The 18418-nt window shown below is 39.6% G+C and overlaps 1 protein-coding gene across 1 annotated transcript in view; it reads right to left on the bottom strand.

The window, feature by feature from the left end:
• Window positions 1-450: 450 nt before the first annotated feature.
• Window positions 451-18418, bottom strand: part of ELP1 (elongator acetyltransferase complex subunit 1) — a 56124-nt gene continuing 38156 nt past the window's right edge. Inside the window, exons 29-37 of the mRNA XM_014782052.2 lie at window positions 17907-17968; window positions 12341-12403; window positions 11357-11417; window positions 9621-9734; window positions 8989-9100; window positions 7692-7819; window positions 7058-7212; window positions 4261-4336; window positions 451-1095 (exon numbers count right to left, since the gene is read on the bottom strand). Of these exons, the coding sequence (XP_014637538.1) occupies window positions 1028-1095; window positions 4261-4336; window positions 7058-7212; window positions 7692-7819; window positions 8989-9100; window positions 9621-9734; window positions 11357-11417; window positions 12341-12403; window positions 17907-17968 (839 nt within the window). The 3' untranslated portion in view covers window positions 451-1027. The remainder of the gene's footprint in view (window positions 1096-4260; window positions 4337-7057; window positions 7213-7691; window positions 7820-8988; window positions 9101-9620; window positions 9735-11356; window positions 11418-12340; window positions 12404-17906; window positions 17969-18418) is intronic.

The following is an 18418-nucleotide window of genomic DNA, read 5'->3' as shown; positions in this document are numbered from 1 at the left end:
ATTAAATGCATGGAAGAAACCTTACCCAAAAATCAGCCACGAAACTGCTGTCAAAATGAACTGAGCTTTTTCTAGACTTACCAAAAAGAGAAAACATTCTCATTTCTGCCAAAGAAAATAAATGAAAGACAGAGGTCAGTTAAGCACCATGAAGAAAAATAAACGAAATGGCCTAGATGCTGACAAAACATTTTAGTTAAAAGAAGCAATACTTGGAGAAAAAAGAATAACTTACAACTGTGCATGCCAGAGCACGCACACTGCTCACCATGCCAAATGCACATGATACTGTTTCAGAAACTCTGATCTGTTCCAGCTCTAATGATGCTAATTCTCTAGCAGAAATTTCACAGGAAGTAAAAATAGTCCCTATGGACATTGTAGTGATAGGAGGCTCAACTCAGTTATAACTGGAGGCACGTGACCCAGTACAATATTACAAAATACCTGTCAGCATAGGAAAGCTTTTTATTCTGCTTTAGTTCAATGTGAAGAAGCCATTTAAGTGATTAAATTTGACCTAATGTTGGCAGCACTAACAGCCGTGTTGTTTATATATAATGCTCTCTTCCAGGAACATAAAACAATTCAGAAACATTATTTTACTTTTCTTCACACTTTTGAGGTAGAAACCATGAAACATTATTCCCAGTTAACTGAGGCACAAATCAATTATGTGACTTGTCTAAGGTCCCAACATAAATCAGACCTGTAGTGGGAATGAAACCCAATCTCCTGATTATCATAAATACCAGAAATATGCTCTCAAACAGCCCTAAATAAAAGAGCAGTAATTCTTACACAATGATATTATATTGGTTAAAGCTTGAAAGTTTTGCTAATGATTAAAATTATCTGCAAAATAGAATTGCTTGTTGTCTGCCGAGGTCTGCTATACAGAGCAGCTCTCCGCAATGCTAAGGCAGATCATCGTCTTACGCTCCCCAGTTCTCGACAGCCAGGCCTTGCGGAGTAAGGAGTGAAAGGAAAAGTCTTCTCTGCTGGAGCCCTCTAGCTGGAGTCAGAGTCACTCGAGAAGACTCAGTTTCCACTGGGTTTTGTTGTTGATCTTTGGTGGCATAAAAAGCTCAGCATCTAAAGAAAGGGAAGGGAAACTGTGACACACACCCTCTCGTCAGTGGGGGCTGCGGCGGTAACTAAGCCAACACTAGGGGACTGGGCTTCGCAGCTCCAAGAGGACCCTCAGAACCCGAGTTAAGGTTTCTGTTACCCTTGCAACCTCCAGTCAGAGCAAACAGCCCGGAGGCCCTGCCCCAGGAAGACGGATTGCATCTCAACTTCAGGCACGTGGAAGGGTAGAAGAAAAAATGCCCACTGAGTGACTCAAAGTGGAAGAATGTTCTATATTTCAAATGGGAGCTGGTGGTGGTGGTGGTTACAAGGTCATATACATTTATTAAATCTCATGAAACTGTACACCTAAGATCTGTGCATCTCAGTGTATGTAAAATTTACCTTAATTTTAAGAGTAAAAAAAATGTGTCATGTATTAAGTAAAGTTAATAGCCAGAAAATACTTTATGATAAAAAATTCTGTAAACACAATGATCAATAAAAATGTCTCCACTTAAAAAAAAAAAGTGATGGAGCAGGGGACGGTTGGGGGAAAATTCTGTCACTGTCACCTAAAACTCCCAGGCCCTCCCTCTTTCAGTTAGATTTGTGGAATCTCTTATCTAAAAAGGAATCATATACAGGAAGCAGAGATAGGAGAAAATATGTATATATAAGGATGTTCTTTCTCAGCATTATTCATGATAAACTTCCAATACACCTATACATATGAGCCATACAGATATTAAAAATTATTTTCAAGAATATTTAACAATGTGAGAAAAATGCTCAAGATAAAAGTTTTTAAAAACATGATTTTCATACATAAATACATGCATGCACACACATATTATATGACTAGAAATTATCAAATTTTAAGTTTCTTTGACATATTTTTCTGTACAATTCAGATTTTCTCTACTAATCTTATCAGTTTTACAATTTCACATACAATTACTGCTCTCTACTCCCCCAAACAAAAACTATATAGACAAAAAGACCACAGGAGGTTTTGATTATTTAAGAATACTGATACCAGAAAAGGCTACTTAATTCATTGTCAACGAGGCCCATAATTTCATGTTAAATACTCATTAAACTTTGAATGAGACTTTATAGTTTTTGAAAAAAGAAAAGTTATGAAAATAAAGTATTCTATCTTATTTTAAAAAATTAGGCATAACTACAATGATATTTGATTCCTAGACTTAACTAAGAAGAAATAGCAAGTATTGTCTTTTTGTCAGGAAAGTAAGTATCCTGACAAACCGTATGGCAGCAGGACACAATATCCTTCACATCTCTATGGTTGAATTTCACAGCACAAAAACTGTCATTTTTATAAAAATACTTTGAGGGCTTTATCAATTTTTCCAAGGACTTCTCTAATCCTTTGATAGTCAAATCGTTCTCATTTGCAGCATTTACTTTGTTATCAATTGTAATAAGTCTAACTCGGCTATGATTCAACACTTCTCTGATAACTCTTTAACCTATTTTATGAAATCCTACATTTCTGCAAGACTTGCACTCAATCTGCATGATATTGCATTGCATCATAAACATGAAACGATCAGAGAAAACGGCCCCATTAAGTCACTGATCCCACCGTGGGGATGTGTGAATGTACTTAACTACTACTATCAGCTGGGGAGGGGTAGCTGAGGGATATTTGAGTGGCACTAATTTTGTGAGTAGTTCATCTGCCCACTTTTGGATTATGAGAATGTCTCTTTTCTACACAATCTTGTAATCACAAAGACATTGATGATACATACTCAGGTAATGAGCCTCAAAATATTAAAGTCTTTAAGGCTCAGCTAGAAAATGAAAGTGCTCTTTGATAAAGGCGTCTAGAATACCCCAGGGAAAGGTGTGACTGGACTTGACCTAAAGGTCAGCACCACGCCAGCAACAAGCAAAACGGGGCAAAATCACAACTGAATTGGACATAGTACAAATTAAACAATTATCAAACTACCTCAGGTCTAAGATCAATTTTTAACATCTCAGAAATAACTGTATGTTTTGGGACTGATATCAAAAGCATCTTGCCAGTCTCTAGGAAGAGGGAAGCTAGGGATATAGCAGTTACTGTCCGGATATATGAGCTTAGCTGGGATGGAAGGCTACTTCAAATGTCATCAAAATAGTATAGCATTTAAACGAAAAAATTTCAGAACACTGCCTGTCACATGCTAGAAAATGCAAATAACAGTAGAAAAAACTGCCAATTATTTTAGAACATATCACTAACTTTTCAAAGCTGTGAGGTTGGTAGCTTGACTGATCCACCTGAAGGGTAAATAGTCAGGACCAAATTGATCTGTCAAAAGTTTCTAGCCAACTTTGAAAAGAAAGCGTTTAGGGCTTTTAACTTGGAGGCATATGTAATCTAACTGAGAATCATCTCCTGCCAACAAACAAACAAAACATTTTAGGTATAATTAAATAGGAAATACTGAGAAAAGGCTAATATTCTTTGGATTTGCTTTCAAATTATACTGTCAATCCTAAAGATGATTTAAAAGATCCAGCTCTTAAGCAAGGATTATGAAAATGTCCCCCAAGATGCAATGCATAACTCCCAATAGCCAAAAATGATGATTCAGAAGAATCTTTAAGGGCCAGCCCCGTGGCTTAGCGGTTAAGTGCGCGTGCTCCGCTGCTGGCGGCCCGGGTTCGGATCCCGGGCACGCACCGACACACCACTTCTCCGGCCATGCTGAGGCCGCGTCCCACATGCAGCAACTAGAAGGATGTGCAGCTATGACATACAACAATCTGCTGGGGCTTTGGGGGAAAAATAAATAAATAAATAAAATCTTTAAAAAAAAAAAAGAAGAATCTTTACTCTTTACATCTGTAAATGTAAATTAGATTGTCTAGACTCAAATTTCAACTGTCATGTGTCTGTATGGACGAGTGTATGCTACTGTATTGATAAGTGTATGTCAAGATAATTTTTTAAAAAATTATACGTTTAATGTCATATTGGATTCCCTGCCCCCCAAGTTCCCAACACTAGAAACATTACACTGATTTTACTAAAAATAAAGTCTTAGAATTGAGGGCAAATTGTAGTCAATACCCAATCTCTCCTTATACTGCTGACCTTCTCAACACGTACAGAAAGATATTCCTTCTGCTTAGTACTATCATGATTTATAGGGAAAACATACTAACCAAGAGCAGGAACTGAAGTCTTCTGTTGTTGATAAGAGGCCATGATACTATTTGCAGTAGAATCAGGACCTAGAACCTAAGTAGAAAGTAGACTGTATCAGCAAAGATTATCTTATATTTCTGATGACCTCAATACCAAAGGCCAAATCTCTACTTGCCATTACCAGCCTGTCATCTTCATTAGTATGGTATCAACACAGTACTTCTCTTTTCCTGTATGACTTTAATTTGGTAGTTTCTTCAGTCTCAACTCAGACCTCTGAATCTCCTTTCTATCAGTACAAGGTAATGATAGGGGGCGGGGAGTGTGTGGAATCTACAATGACATATGCCTATTCTGTTCCAAATGAGCAAGCCATACCCGAGAGGAGGGGGTACAGTACAAGAGGCTATAGAATACACAGTATCAAATTGTACTCAAAGATTTGTGGGAATTTTTATATAAAACAAATGTGTGCATATTGTGGCGTAGAATGAAAACTCTGCACACATGTTCAAGATAAAACAAGAGACTTCACAGGCATTCCATGCCGGCATGAGCCTCACTGGGCACACGACAGGCCCTCTGCTTTGCTTTCCCCCAGCTCTGCGTGCAGCCCCTCGGTGGCATACCTTCAGCAGCAATGTCATGTGCTCAAAGCACTTCCACGTGACTCATGGCATCTGCACATATGCCATTATCATACTTATCATACCACTAAAGCAAAACTACAGTTTTCCTGGTCATTTTCTCTAGAAGACTCAGAAGTTAATATGATCCGAATAGAAGAGGAGAGGGAAGGGCATGGGGAGGCATTATAAATTGTTAGCTTTGAATCCACTATAGTTTTGAAGATGATCACATTTCTTCTGGGAAATACCTATTACAGTGAATTCAAGTATTTGTGGGGGTATTGATTCTTAGCTGCTTTTATTTATTTATTTATTTTTGAGGAAAATTAGCCCTAGGCTAACAACCAATGCCAATCCTCTTTTTTTTTTTGCTGAGGAAGATTGGCCCTGGGCTAACATCCATGCCCATCTTCCACTACTTTATATGAGACGCTGCCGCAGCACGGCTTGACAAGAGGTGTGTCGGTGCACACCTGGGGTTCCGAACCTGTGAACCCCGGGCAGCCAAAGGGGAGCGCACACACTTAACCACGGCTCCTCTGGGCTGGCCCCTAGCTGCTTTTATTTTTAAGGTTTGTAAAATGCTTTTACATCTATCCTCTTATCTAACCTTCAAAACATTCCAGTGAAGTGTACCGGGGAAGTATCATCCCCATTTATAACTGAGGAAATCAAGGCCCGGTAAACGTATGTGTTTCTAATCAGTGAGCTGATTACTAACCTCCCTCTCAGCTCCAAACCCAGCATTTATACAAGGCTGGGGATGCTGGTGCTGGGAGCCTGAGGAAACATTCCACCTTCGTCAGCTGGCTCCGCCAAGAGCAGACACCAGAGGGAGAGAGCAAGGCTGGAGGAAGAAGAAGGAATTTGCTCCTTCGTTTGCTTCCTTTCACTCAGCAGCTCTTCACCCAGGCAGCAGCTGTTCACTCCACTTTCTGTTTATTTCTATACACTCAGAACCAGCCTCATCATGCCCCCTCAGAAATATCAGCACCAGCTGGCTGGCACCCCCTTCTCAGAGGGTCAAGAACCAGCGCAGCAGGTCCCCACCTCCAAGCTTCTAAATTCTAATAAACCCAAACTCTTCCTTTTGTGCCCTCAGCCTTACGGGTAAAAGCCACTGCCTAGAGTTACACCCTCAGTGTTCTTCCTGTGTTCCTCTTTGCCTTTTCAGTGCTCCAATACTTGCTTAACCAGTTCTATATATTAAATTCTCTCTGATAAAATAAGAGCTTTGGGTTTTGTTTTCCTTAATGGACTGTGACTGATACACCAGCCTTTCTCAATCAAAATCAAAACACTAACAATAGAGCTGAGGGGTGAGAGACTGAGCAGAGGTATAAACAATAAATAGATGATAATACATTAGAATTCTTGATGAGGGCCGGCCCCGTGGCTTAGCGGTTAAGTGCGCGCGCTCCGCTACTGGCGGCCCAGGTTCAGGTCCCGGGCACGCACCAACGCACTGCTTCTCCAGCCATGCTGAGGCCGCGTCCCACATACAGCAACTAGAAGGATGTGCAACTATGATATACAACTATCTACTGGGGGGCTTTGGGGAGAAAAAGGGAAAAAAAGGAGGAGGATTGGCAATAGATGTTAGCTCAGAGCCGGTCTTCCTCAGCAAAAAGAGGAGGATTAGCACGAATGTTAGCTCAGGGCTGATCTTCCTCAAAAAAAAAAAAAAAGAATTCTTCATGAGACACAAACAGCCTTCAACATAATTAGCAAACCTTGTCATAAAAACACAGAAGTGATAAGTCAAATTTTCCAAAAAACAAAAGGAAAAGCAATTGTCTGCATTCCTTTAAAGAACTCTGATCGCATCCATAAGTCTGAACAGGGAGGTGAGAGGCCAACTCTAGTTCTAGCTTCTCCTCCACAACTCAGTGTCATAGAAGGCTGGGGGCAACCATCTGACTTTCCCATCTTCTCCATGACAGCTGCTTCATGCGGAAAGGAGAAATAAAAGCAAACTTAACCTAGGCCAGGGTGTACTAGTCCCTGTACTGTCAAATATAAAATACTCTTACAACTTAAACATAAGCCCAAGATAATTTAACTATGGCATATTATGTTTTAAGAACAGCAAATTCTTTTGCCTTGACTTTTAAGAGATTGTGTGAGTGTAATAACCTGTGAAAATGATGAAAAAATGCACATTCTGTCTCTGAGGAAAACTTACAGGTGTAGCTGAACTCTGCTGGTGGGTGGCAGTCCAAATTTCTGGAAGCGACCTTTCCATCAGCTGCAGAGTATCTCCAAAGGCCCTCTGTAATTCCCTTCCTTGCTCATCAAACTCAAAGAGAAAGAGCACCTTTAAAATGTGGCATACTTCATCTAGAGAGAAGAAATTTAGAGAGCGCTAAGTTGTATCCCCAGCTCCACTGCTAGAACCGTAACATAGTTTCTTTCCCAAGCAAAAAATATCTAACATCACACTACAGTTGCGATCTCCCACATTTTCTTCCTTCTTCCCAAATGCTGGAATAATTCAACATATCTACTACAAAAAGGAAAAAAAAAAAAAACACAGTGGGCCCCAAGCAGGAAGCAGTGTCTCCACAATCCTTTGTCCTGATTTCAGTGCTAATCTCGCACAGCTCTGGAAGGTGGATGCCAATGGAGGAAGGCCTCTAGGTTACTGGCTGGGAAGTACTGTTTCACGAATGTGCCCTGAAATGACGCTTCCTGCTGAAAGTTTTTGTCTTTCCTCAAGTTTGGAAAATTTTATCTTAATTATTTACTATCCCATGTCTGTCTGTGCTGTCCATTTACTACTTTTTTGTGGGCAAGAAGCATCAGTATTGAGGATATACCTTTCAGTTTTTCAGTGCCCTGTACCACTTCATTCAATGCCTCCAAAAGGGCCAGCTCCTCCAGGGGACTCCCTTCTTTGAGGCTGTGCTTCTTCCGCTCTGCTTTGCGACGATTCTTAGATGATCGTCTGTCAGAAATTAGAGATGTTTAAAAACAGGCTCTTCTTGAGCTGAACAGATTAAAATGAGTATAACTGTTGGCCACTGACTTTCTGGGAAACCAGAGAGTATACAGGTGGTATTTGTATTTGGGGGAAACGGGGACAAGGTGTTAAAGCAATACCTGAAATAAAACTGGGAGGCAAGTCTTACAGGCAGGAAGTAGTAAGGAAAACCCTAAAATGTAATGTCTGGCCTTGAAGTTTTGATTAATATACAGAGTAAAATGAGGTTATATCCGATAATAAGAGCTGGAACAATGAAGAGAAGAATAATCACCTTGAATTTTGTAATAAAAACCAAATAAATTTAAAGACAACAAAATAAAATTTAAATAAGGAGATACAGACATACCAGATAGGAAATTGAATATAATATAACATTAATGAATCCCATGTTCTTTCCTGTCTCAGAGGTCTCTAATTACGCCATCTGTTTTGTCAGGGACTCTCTCACCTCAACTCTTAAAAGCCCGGTTCTAGTTGCCTTTCTTGTAGTTTCTGATCACCCCATACAAGCTCACAGGTCTCTACCCTGAATTCCTAAAGCAAACTCAGTTTAAAAATATAATCTTGTATTGTTTATGTTTTCCAAGCAAGACTATAAGCCCCTATCTCCTTAAAAGTTTTTGGTGACATTCACTACAACTAGCATGTGGATGTTCAGTAAATACTTCTGACCAATTGCTACACTGGGTAAAAGTGTGATGACTTGTTTATATTTATGACTGCTTCCAATCCCGATCCTAAACTGAAGAAGCCTGAAATCTTTTTTATGATATTTTCATTTTATTAGTGCCTACACATTATAGTCACTATTAAGTGATTATAATAAATGACTAAAATAAATAATATTTGTTAAATGAGTAAAATCAGATGTTATATAAATTGAGTACCCAGTGTAACTGCCTCGTGGGCACCTGGCAAACATACAGGCCACAAAGCTGCAGCAGAAAACATTTTAACGCTGAGTCTAATCTCTTAGATATGCTGGGAAAACCTTGCACAACTTCCACGTGGCCTTGAAGAATGTCCCCTCCCTCCCGCTGCCCTGTCCTGGTGGAAGACTGACCTATTTACTTGTACTTTCTCCATATACCCAAGGCATGATCAATGTGCTGCATAAACGTGATACATACGCTGATATCCTGGAGTTACTATGGGAATATTTGCCACTCATGTCACTGCCACTCATGACACTGCTAGTTTCGGAGAAGAGATCTGACTCTTGACCATGGGGCACCTCATCATCTAGAAAAGAAGAACCAGATGCAGAATGAAAACTCCCTGGTAATGTGGGATTACCTTCAGTGGGGTAAGTGGATTATAGTTAACCAGGGCATATCTAAGGATGGATGAAAATTATTACAAAGTTAATCTCAAAATGAAATGAGATAACATCAAATACAGTTTTATTACTGTAAACTAGTAGTTTACCAAACTTTTGTCTTTTGTTTCATTTTTTTAAAGCAAAGAAACTTTTGGAAACAAGGAGACTCATTTTGTAAAACACAGTAGTCAGCTGCTTTGGTGGGGGCACTGGCGGAATGTTTGGCAGAGCTCTTCCCATTCATACTTGGTCCTGCCCCCCCCCCCAAGCCCTCCCCCAAAACCCACAAGCATAGACATACACACATACATACACAGCTCCTAAGGGGTTTCACAGAGGCCTCAGACGTCCCCCTGCACAGTAATCACACTGCAGGAGGCACAATAAGCGTCCCTGACGATGGTGGCCCCCACGCATCAATGTCTTCATGCAGACACTCACCCAGGTTCACCTGCTGCGCTTGCTCCTTGAGCTCTCGAACCACCAATAAACGTTTTTTATGACGACTGAATGTGGCTGCCTGAGAGTCCAGAAATGCCATGTAATTTTTCTGGGCTGAAGGTGCAGATGGAAAATAACTTGAGCATGATGTTTAAGTAAAGAGAAAAAACTAGAGGGGGCCAGTTAGGGAGTTGGAATTTAACAAAAAGAAACAGGTTAGTAGGTTTTCCAAGCAAGATTTTTTCCTTAATGAGAATTAACCTACATCGTTTTAGGAAAACAAACTAGAGATTGACATTCCAGATCTTAGAGTTCATCAACATCATCCTAGAATACTCTCTACTACTACACTTATAGAATCATCTGAACAAAGACTTTGTATCTAACCCAAAAGAGGACATGCAAATAAAAGGAGTGCACAGGAGCTGTTAACAAAAATGGGAGGAATGTCGCTGAAACGCTTCCTAAACATAGGTATTAAGTCTGTGCACATCAACTGTCAGCAATTTTCTAGCTTCTCATTAGTAGAAAAAAAATCCAAGAGTGGGCTAGATGGATTGCAGGGCCAGGAAGGATGCTTTCAGTATCCAGTTAGGGGTACCTAAAGTGAATGATACAAAAAGAACCCTCCCACCATTTTAATTAGGATAGGGATGAGGGGTAGGCAGGGTAAGAATGTGTATACATGTTAACTTCAGAAAGGTCAGACATTACTTACAAGGTAGACTGTGCTAAAAAAGGCAGAGCTTGCAATCAACCCTGCTCTCAAAGATTAAGTCCAACTGATGTCCTTCTTTTACACTTTGCTTTTAAGGGGTCACAGTGACCACTAGAGTACTCCAGAATTGATAACACTCAACTGTTCTCTAGCAACCATCAACTTATTTGCAAAGGTTCTTTTATAATTTTTTAAATTTTTATTTTGAAAAAATTTCAAACATATATAAAAGTTGCAAAAGTTCAATGTACATACATACACCCTTCACCTAGATTTAGCAATTGCTAACATTTTGCCGTATTTTTGGCTTCCTCTGTTTCTCTCTACACACACACACACACACACGCACACACAAACACACACAAAATTACTTTTGTGGAGCCTTTTGAGTGTAAGTTGCAGATATGATCCTTTCCTCCTAAGTATTTCAGCATATCTCCCTTAAGAATAAGGATATTATCTACTATAACCACAATACAATTATTAAATGCAGGAAACTGACCATTGATACAATACTACTATCTAATATATAGTTCATATTCATTTACCAACTATTCTCAAATACAAAGATTCTTAATCCTATCTCATCACAGGTTTTTTTTTTTTGGTGAGGAAGATTGTCTCTGAGCTAACATCTGTGCCAATCCTCCTCCATTTTTTATGTAGGACGCCACCACAGCATGGTTTGATGAGCTGTGTGTAGGTCTGCACCCTAGATCCAAACCCACAAACCCTGGGCTGCCGAAGTAGAGCGTGCAAACTTAACGACTATGCCACAGAGCCGGGCCCTATCACAGGTTTTTAACATTCAAATATTTTATGTACTACTATTTAACAGTTTAGCATGCTTAAAAACCCTGGTCAGAATTAAATATTACACCCAGTGGAGAATTTTGACTGACTCCACGATTGTAACACACGATTAAAGGATGTAATAACAATGGGAATACTCTCCCATCTCCTTCTCCTCATCTCTATACTTCCAAACAAGGAATTCTATCTAAAATGTAACCCTCACCTTCTAAAATGGAAGGCTTTACATTGGTTTCTATAATATCCAGTCTGTTGTATTTGTATACCTAAAAGGAAAAATACAAAAATTTTAGGCAGGAAAACTTCAAGTCCTGGAGAGTTAAGATACTTGGAAAGAAATGGATCACATTCAGAGGTGACCAGGATATTTTCCAGAGGAGCAGACCTCCCATAAGGCAACCAATGAAAATTCAACTCATTTCAGTAAAAAACAGTAATATTTCACATTTAGAGAACCAACTAAGCCCAAACATCAAGAATAAATTTTTTATTTTATTTATCTTTTTAAATAATTTTATTTATTTCCCCCCCCAAAGCCCCAGTAGATAGTTGTATGTCATAGCTGCACATCCTTCTAGTTGCTGTATGTGGGATGTGGCCTCAGCATGGCCGGAGAAGCAGTGCCTTGGTGCGTGCCCGGGATCCGAACCCGGGCCGCCAGCAGCAGAGCGCACGCACTTAACCGCTAAGCCATGGGGCCGGCCCCCAGAATAAATTTTTTAAATGGTTTAAAAAACATTGCTTATCCTTAGATAGGGAACCTGAGCTGTTTCTACTTAATTTCACTAGCCTCGGAAAACAAGGGGCTATGGCTGACCCTGTCTCCCCTGCACTCTCGCTCCACTTAGCCCCTAACACTGGGAGGATTTTTTTTTTTTTGTGAGGAAGATCAGCCCTGAACTAACATCCATGTCAATCCTCCCTTTTTTTGCTGAGGAAGACTGGCTCTGAGCTAACATCTATTGCCAATCCTCCTCCTTTTTTTCCCCAAAGCCCCAGTAGATAGTTGTATGTCATAGTTGCACATCCTTCTAGTTGCTGTATGTGGGACGCGGCCTCAGCATGGCCAGAGAAGCGGTGTGTCAGTGTGCGCCCGGGATCCGAACCCAGGCCACCAGTAATGGAGTGCACGCACTTAACTGCTAAGCCACGGGGCCGGCCCCTGGGAGGATTTTTAAAGTTCTCTTACCAGTCTCAGAGCTTCTTCCCAGGCAGCTCCTTCTAACAGCAAGAGCACAGCTTCTTCATAATCCTGACAAGGGAACATGAAGGACGAGAACGGGTTAATGGAGCAAGCGTGTCAGATGCCACCATAACAAACTGTAAAACTGCCTACAGAGCTGCCTCTATCTGCCTTTCCAGCCTATCCCTCATAGCCCTGGTTCTCAGCATTGTGCCTGGCCTGGAGTACATGCTCAATAAATACTGATGCAAAAGACAAACGGGGGAGGCAGATTCTGGAAATAATCAAGAAACACATGGTAAGTATCATCTCTCTGTATCTCAGCGCTTCAAAACCACCAGAGAGATGTTAAAAATCCCCATTTCCCCAGCTTCACCACCAAGTTTGATTCAGTAAGTTTAGGTGGGTTCCCAAACTAACAAGACCATACTTAGAAAAAATGGTACACTAGAATAGCAATCTTATAACTTTTCTTTTTGCTCTTTGAATGTTTATTTTTTCTCCAACTTTTTATTTCAAAAAACTTCAAACTTACAGAAAACTGAAAAATGCATTTAATAAACATGAGTGTAATAAACACCCACATACCCTACAGTCTTCAAATGTTTTGGATGCTTATACTCTTCCCAGTAAAAATTTTTGATCCAGTACCCCAATATCTAATTACCTAATATACTTATAAAGCATATAATACAAAAAATATTTTCAAAGATGAAATATAAAAGACAACTGGCTGGGTTTCCTCTAGTAGTCACTGTCATAAAAAGGGGAACAAGGGGTATACATCACATTAAAACAGATTTAAAAGGATATATGATACAAAATGCAATACATGGCCCAAATTGGAATCTAATTTGGATCAATCTGCCTGTAAAAAATTTTGGAACCATTGAGGGAACTTGAATTTTTTAATTAATTAATTAATTATTTTTGTGAGGAAGAGTGGCCCATCTTCCTCCACCACAGCACGGCTGACAAGTGGCGTAGGTCTGCACCCAGGATCCAAATCCGTGAACTCTGATCCAGTGAAGTAGAGCGGGCTGAACTTAACCACTGTGCCACCAGGCTGGCCCCTGGGAACTTGAATTTGAATTATTAGATAAATTAAAATGTGTTAACATGGAAAGATGACGATCAGAATGAAACAACGCAAATTTACAAATAGCACAGCACAAACAACGTAATTTCATTTTGGTTAAAAGTAAGTAAGTGTGTGTGTGTGTGTGTGTGTGTGTGTGTGTGTGTGTGTGTGTGTGTGTACAGAGAGAGAGAGAATTCCATTTTGGTTAAAAGTAAGTAAGTGTGTGTGTGTGTGTGTGTGTGTACAGAGAGAGAGAGAATTCCAGAAAGAAATAGGAGGTGCTAATAACAGCAATCTCTGAGTGGTAGGAATGAGGTGTTTTCATTTTCTTGTATTTGCTTTCAGCATTTTAAATGAACTATAATATACATATACTACTTTAAATAAGTTATTTTTAATGAAAAAGAGTAAACAAAAATAAATATTTTCTTCCCAGACTCTAATGGATCATCTTGCATATGCCACACTAACAGGCCCATACCACAGGTCCATAGAAGGATGTTTGTTTGACTTGCAGAGAGAATGTGTATTTGTGTGTTTTATTAGAGGTAACATTCATATAACATACAATTAATAACTTTAAAGTGTATAACTTGATGGTATTTACTGTCTTCACAATGTTGTATAACCACCAAATTTTTTTTATCACCCCATAAAAACACTCCATACCCATTAAGTAATCCCTCCTTATTTCCCACTCCCCTGATCCCCTGGTAACCTCTAATCTGCTTTCTGTCTCTCTGGATTTGCCTAGTCTGGATGTATCACGTAAAAGGAACCATACATTAGGTGACTGTTTGTGTCTGGTGTCTCTCACTTCGCATAATGTTTTCAAGATTCATCCAAGTTGCAGCACTTATCAGTTCCTTGTTCCTTTTCTCCTTATTTTTTTTTATTTTTATTTATTTTTTTTGTGAGAAAGATTAGCCCTGAGCTAACATCCATTGCCAATCCTCCCCTTTTTTTTGCTGAGGAAGACTGGCCCTGGGCTAACATCTGTGTCCATCTTCCTCTACTTTATATGGGACACCGCCACAGCATGGCTTGATAAGCGGTGCATAGGTCTGTGCCCAGGATCCGAACCTGCGAACCCTGAGCCGCCAAAGCGGAGCGTGGGAACTTAACCGCTATGCTACCAGGCCGGCCCCCTTAATTTATTTTTTTGATTGTAGTAAAATATATATAACCTAAAATTTATCATTTTAACATCTTAGTGTACAGTTCAGTGGCATTAAGTAAATACACACTATTGTGAAACCATCACCACCATCCATCTCCAGAATATTTTTCATCTTGCAAAACTGAAACTCTATACCCATTACACAATAACTCTCCATATTCCCCTACCCCCAGCCTCTGGCGACCACCATTCTACTTTCTGTCTCTATAAATCTGACTACTCTCAGCACTGCATATAAGTAGAATCATACAATATTTGTCCTTTTATATTTGGCTTATTTCACTTAACACAGTGTTTTCAAGGTTTATCCAAGTTGCAGCATGTATCAGCTTTTTGTTCCTTTTCATGACTGAATATTTTTCAGTCATATATATTCAGTCAAAATATATTCACTGTGTGTGTGTGTATTTATCACAATTTATTTATCCATTCATCTGTCACTGATGGACAGTTGGGTTGTTTCTACCTTTTGGGTATTATAAATAATGCTGCTGTAAACATTTGTGTACAAGTTTCTTTGTGGACATATGTTTCCACTACTCTTGAGTATATACTTAGGAGTGGAATTGCTGGGTCATATGGTAATTGTATGTTTAACTTTTTGAGGAACTGCCAAACTATTTTCCACAGCGGCTGCACCATTTTACATTCCTACCAGTAAGTACAAGGGTTCCTATTTCTCCACATCTTTGCCAACATTTATTTTTCATTTTTTTGATTGACTGTGACATAGTCACACAATGGAATACTATTCAACAAAATAAAAAGAACTAAACTGATACACACTACAATATGGATGAATCTCAAAAGCATTATACGACTTCTAGTTTCTAACCCAGCATTTAAGGAACTTGGAAGCTGTCACCCCATCCTAACAAGTAAAAAGCCAAACAAACTGAAAATCAACAACTCTTCTTAGATCCGTCAGGGTTTTGAAGTCACAGGGCAAACTGCTGCCCCCAAAACTAAAGAGACAGACAGGTGGATATGGAGAATTACAACCCACCAGGACAGAAATCCACTAGCAGAAATCTCCAATGGAATCAGTACTAGGCCAGGAAAAATCTAAATTGTAATGGAAAAATGCCTGGAGGCTCACTGTGAACAAGGCACTCTATGGGGGCCCAGGCTTAAGGAGTACCCCTCTCTCTTGTGAGTTTTTACCCCCAGGAGCTCTACCAGGTTCTCACATTGAGTATCAGAGGGAAATCTCCTCGTGCTTCCAGCAAGGGGAGGGGAGAAACAGCCATTTTAAAATACACCCAGAGTATGCTATTCTTAACAAGGCCTGCTCTCAAGAGAAACTATTTCGCCAGAGCCTAACCAAAGCGGGTTTTACCAGGGCTTAACCTATGTGGGGGAAGGGAAATACCCAACTGCATCTCCCTCTAGTCTTCCCGTCCTACCTAAGGGGTGAAAAAACTGAGAAGCACTAGTGAAGTTCACAGTCCAGGCACCCGGACTCACTAGAAGTCTGAGACCTAATCACAGGACTACAGAACGCTTCTCCTCCCACCACACCTTAGCACTAAAGGCCTATGTATTAAATTTCCGTTTACCCAGTACATCACATCAGGCTTTCAACAAAAAATTACAAAGCACACAAAAAGGACAAAAAGTAGTTTGAAGAGTCAGAGCAAGCACCAGAACCAGACTCAGATATGGCAGGGATGATGGAATTATGAGGCCAGGAATTTAAAATAAAATAAGCATGATTAATATGCTACTGGCTCTAATGGAAAAAGTAGACAAAATGCAAGAACAGATGAGTGATGTAAGCAGAGAGATGCAAATTAAGAATCAAAAAGAAATGTTAGAAATCAAAAGCATTATGTGAGTGAAAGAAGCCAGACTAAAAAGACCACATACCAGATGGTTCCATTTATATGAAATTCTAGAAGAAGCAAAACTGTAATGACAGAAAGCAGACCAGTGGTCGACAGAGATGGGAGTAGAGGGAGAAGACTGACTGCAAGGGGAAATAGGGAACTTTTGGGGTATTAGAAATGTTCTGTGTCATGATTACAGTGGTGGTTACACAACTGTAAGAATTTGTCAAAACTCATCCAACTGTTAACTTAAAATTAGTACATTTTATTGTATATAAATTACACCCTAATTTAATACATAAATTACAAATATATAAATATATATATGAATCTTCATTTACAGAGAAAAAAAGGATGGTGGCATCTCATCCATTATAATTAACCATCTTAGGTGGTATATCTTTCTACTCCAACCTCTTTATTCGTTATGCATATTTTATTCATTGATGTTTTCAGCCAATCACCCCATATATTTTCCTTCCTGGACCGAAGGATATCAAATTTTAGTTATCTTCTTTCACTTAGTCTTTTAACATAAAAGACACTAAAGCATTTTAAAAGCATAATTAGGTTATGCAAATGTGCCCCCTAGTAACAAATGTGAAAAAACACTCTCTCTTCAAAGGCCAAAACCCTAGAAGGCAGTAATCCCTGGTGTCAACTGTGTATATATGTCCTATTAGTCTGTGGCCAGTGTCAGTGCATAGTTTTATTATTTTTAAAATAAATCCTATAATTCCACCAAAAGCTGGTATAGGGGCCAGCCCCGTGGCGTACTGGTTAAGTGCTCGCGCTCTGCTGTTGGCGGCCCGGGTTCGGATCCCGGGCGCACACTGACGCACAACGTGTCAGGCCATGCTGTGGCGGCATCCCACATAAAGTGGAGGAACACGGGCATGGATGTTAGCTCAGGGCCAGTCTTCCTCAGCAAAAAGAGGAGGATTTGGCATGGATGTTAGCTCAGGGCTGATCTTCGTCACACACACACACACACTCTCACACACAAAAGCTGGTATAGGTACTTATCTTTATAATCTGCTGGAAAATTGGAACCCATCAAGCTACCTAAGCTAAAAGAGACATTTCCAATAGAGAGAATGAGAGTGAAAGCCAAAAAACTGTCTAAAGGTCAATCACTTTGTTTTAGAATGGTCCCTTTTCATTGTTTCTACTTTGGCAAGTTAACATAAAAAGAACAACTACCTTGAGATTTACTTTAGCACTTTCTACCAAGGCCAAACCACTATTAGGTAGTATAGTAGAGCTCTTTGGTGTTCTACCCCACAGAACTTAAAATGACTTAGAGATATACTGAATTTAGATTTCCAAGTCAAGTCAGCAAGATAGAAGACTTGCAGGGCAAACACTATCTCTGGATTTCCTAATTACCCACAGTTCCTTTAATATCCATGATCCATAAGGTTCAACTAGGACGTCCTTGGTTATTGACTGGGGGCTTTAGAAAGGAGGAACTGAGTTTACCTGGGCGTACTGTTCCAAAACTGTGGCTGCGTCACTGTGCTTCCTCTGCTCAACTAGCTTTCCTGAAAAGATAATAACAAGCATTTGACCATAGTTGGCTTGCTAAGAACAGTATTACCAAAACTCAAGTTGAAACGGTTTTTGGTGGTACTATTTAAATCAAAATGGTCTCCTACAAATTGAAGATTGAGCTCTATAGAGCATACAGTCAAATCAAACTGCTTAAAAACAGCATTTTCAAAACTGCTCCCTATGACTGTTCCATAGGATAACAAAAAGCAGTACCAAAAAACCATTCTCAGATCAAGTTAAGTGTATGAGGCATGGGGTAAATCAAAATTAAACAGATAATTTTGCTGAAGGGTTTCATTAATACGTCTTGATTATGTATCAAACTATGTTGTTTGTGAACTTCCTTGAGGGAAAGAGGCTGGAATACCAGAGTCCTATCTTGAATGGCAATTACAATCTAAATTTAGCATGGGATGTGAAAATCATGCAGAGTCAAAATT

The sequence above is a fragment of the Ceratotherium simum genome, chromosome 29 (genome assembly GCF_057802395.1).
Source record: "Ceratotherium simum simum isolate JZ-2026a chromosome 29, ASM5780239v1, whole genome shotgun sequence".
Taxonomy (NCBI): domain Eukaryota; kingdom Metazoa; phylum Chordata; class Mammalia; order Perissodactyla; family Rhinocerotidae; genus Ceratotherium; species Ceratotherium simum.
This window is presented reverse-complemented; position numbering and strand designations above follow the sequence as displayed.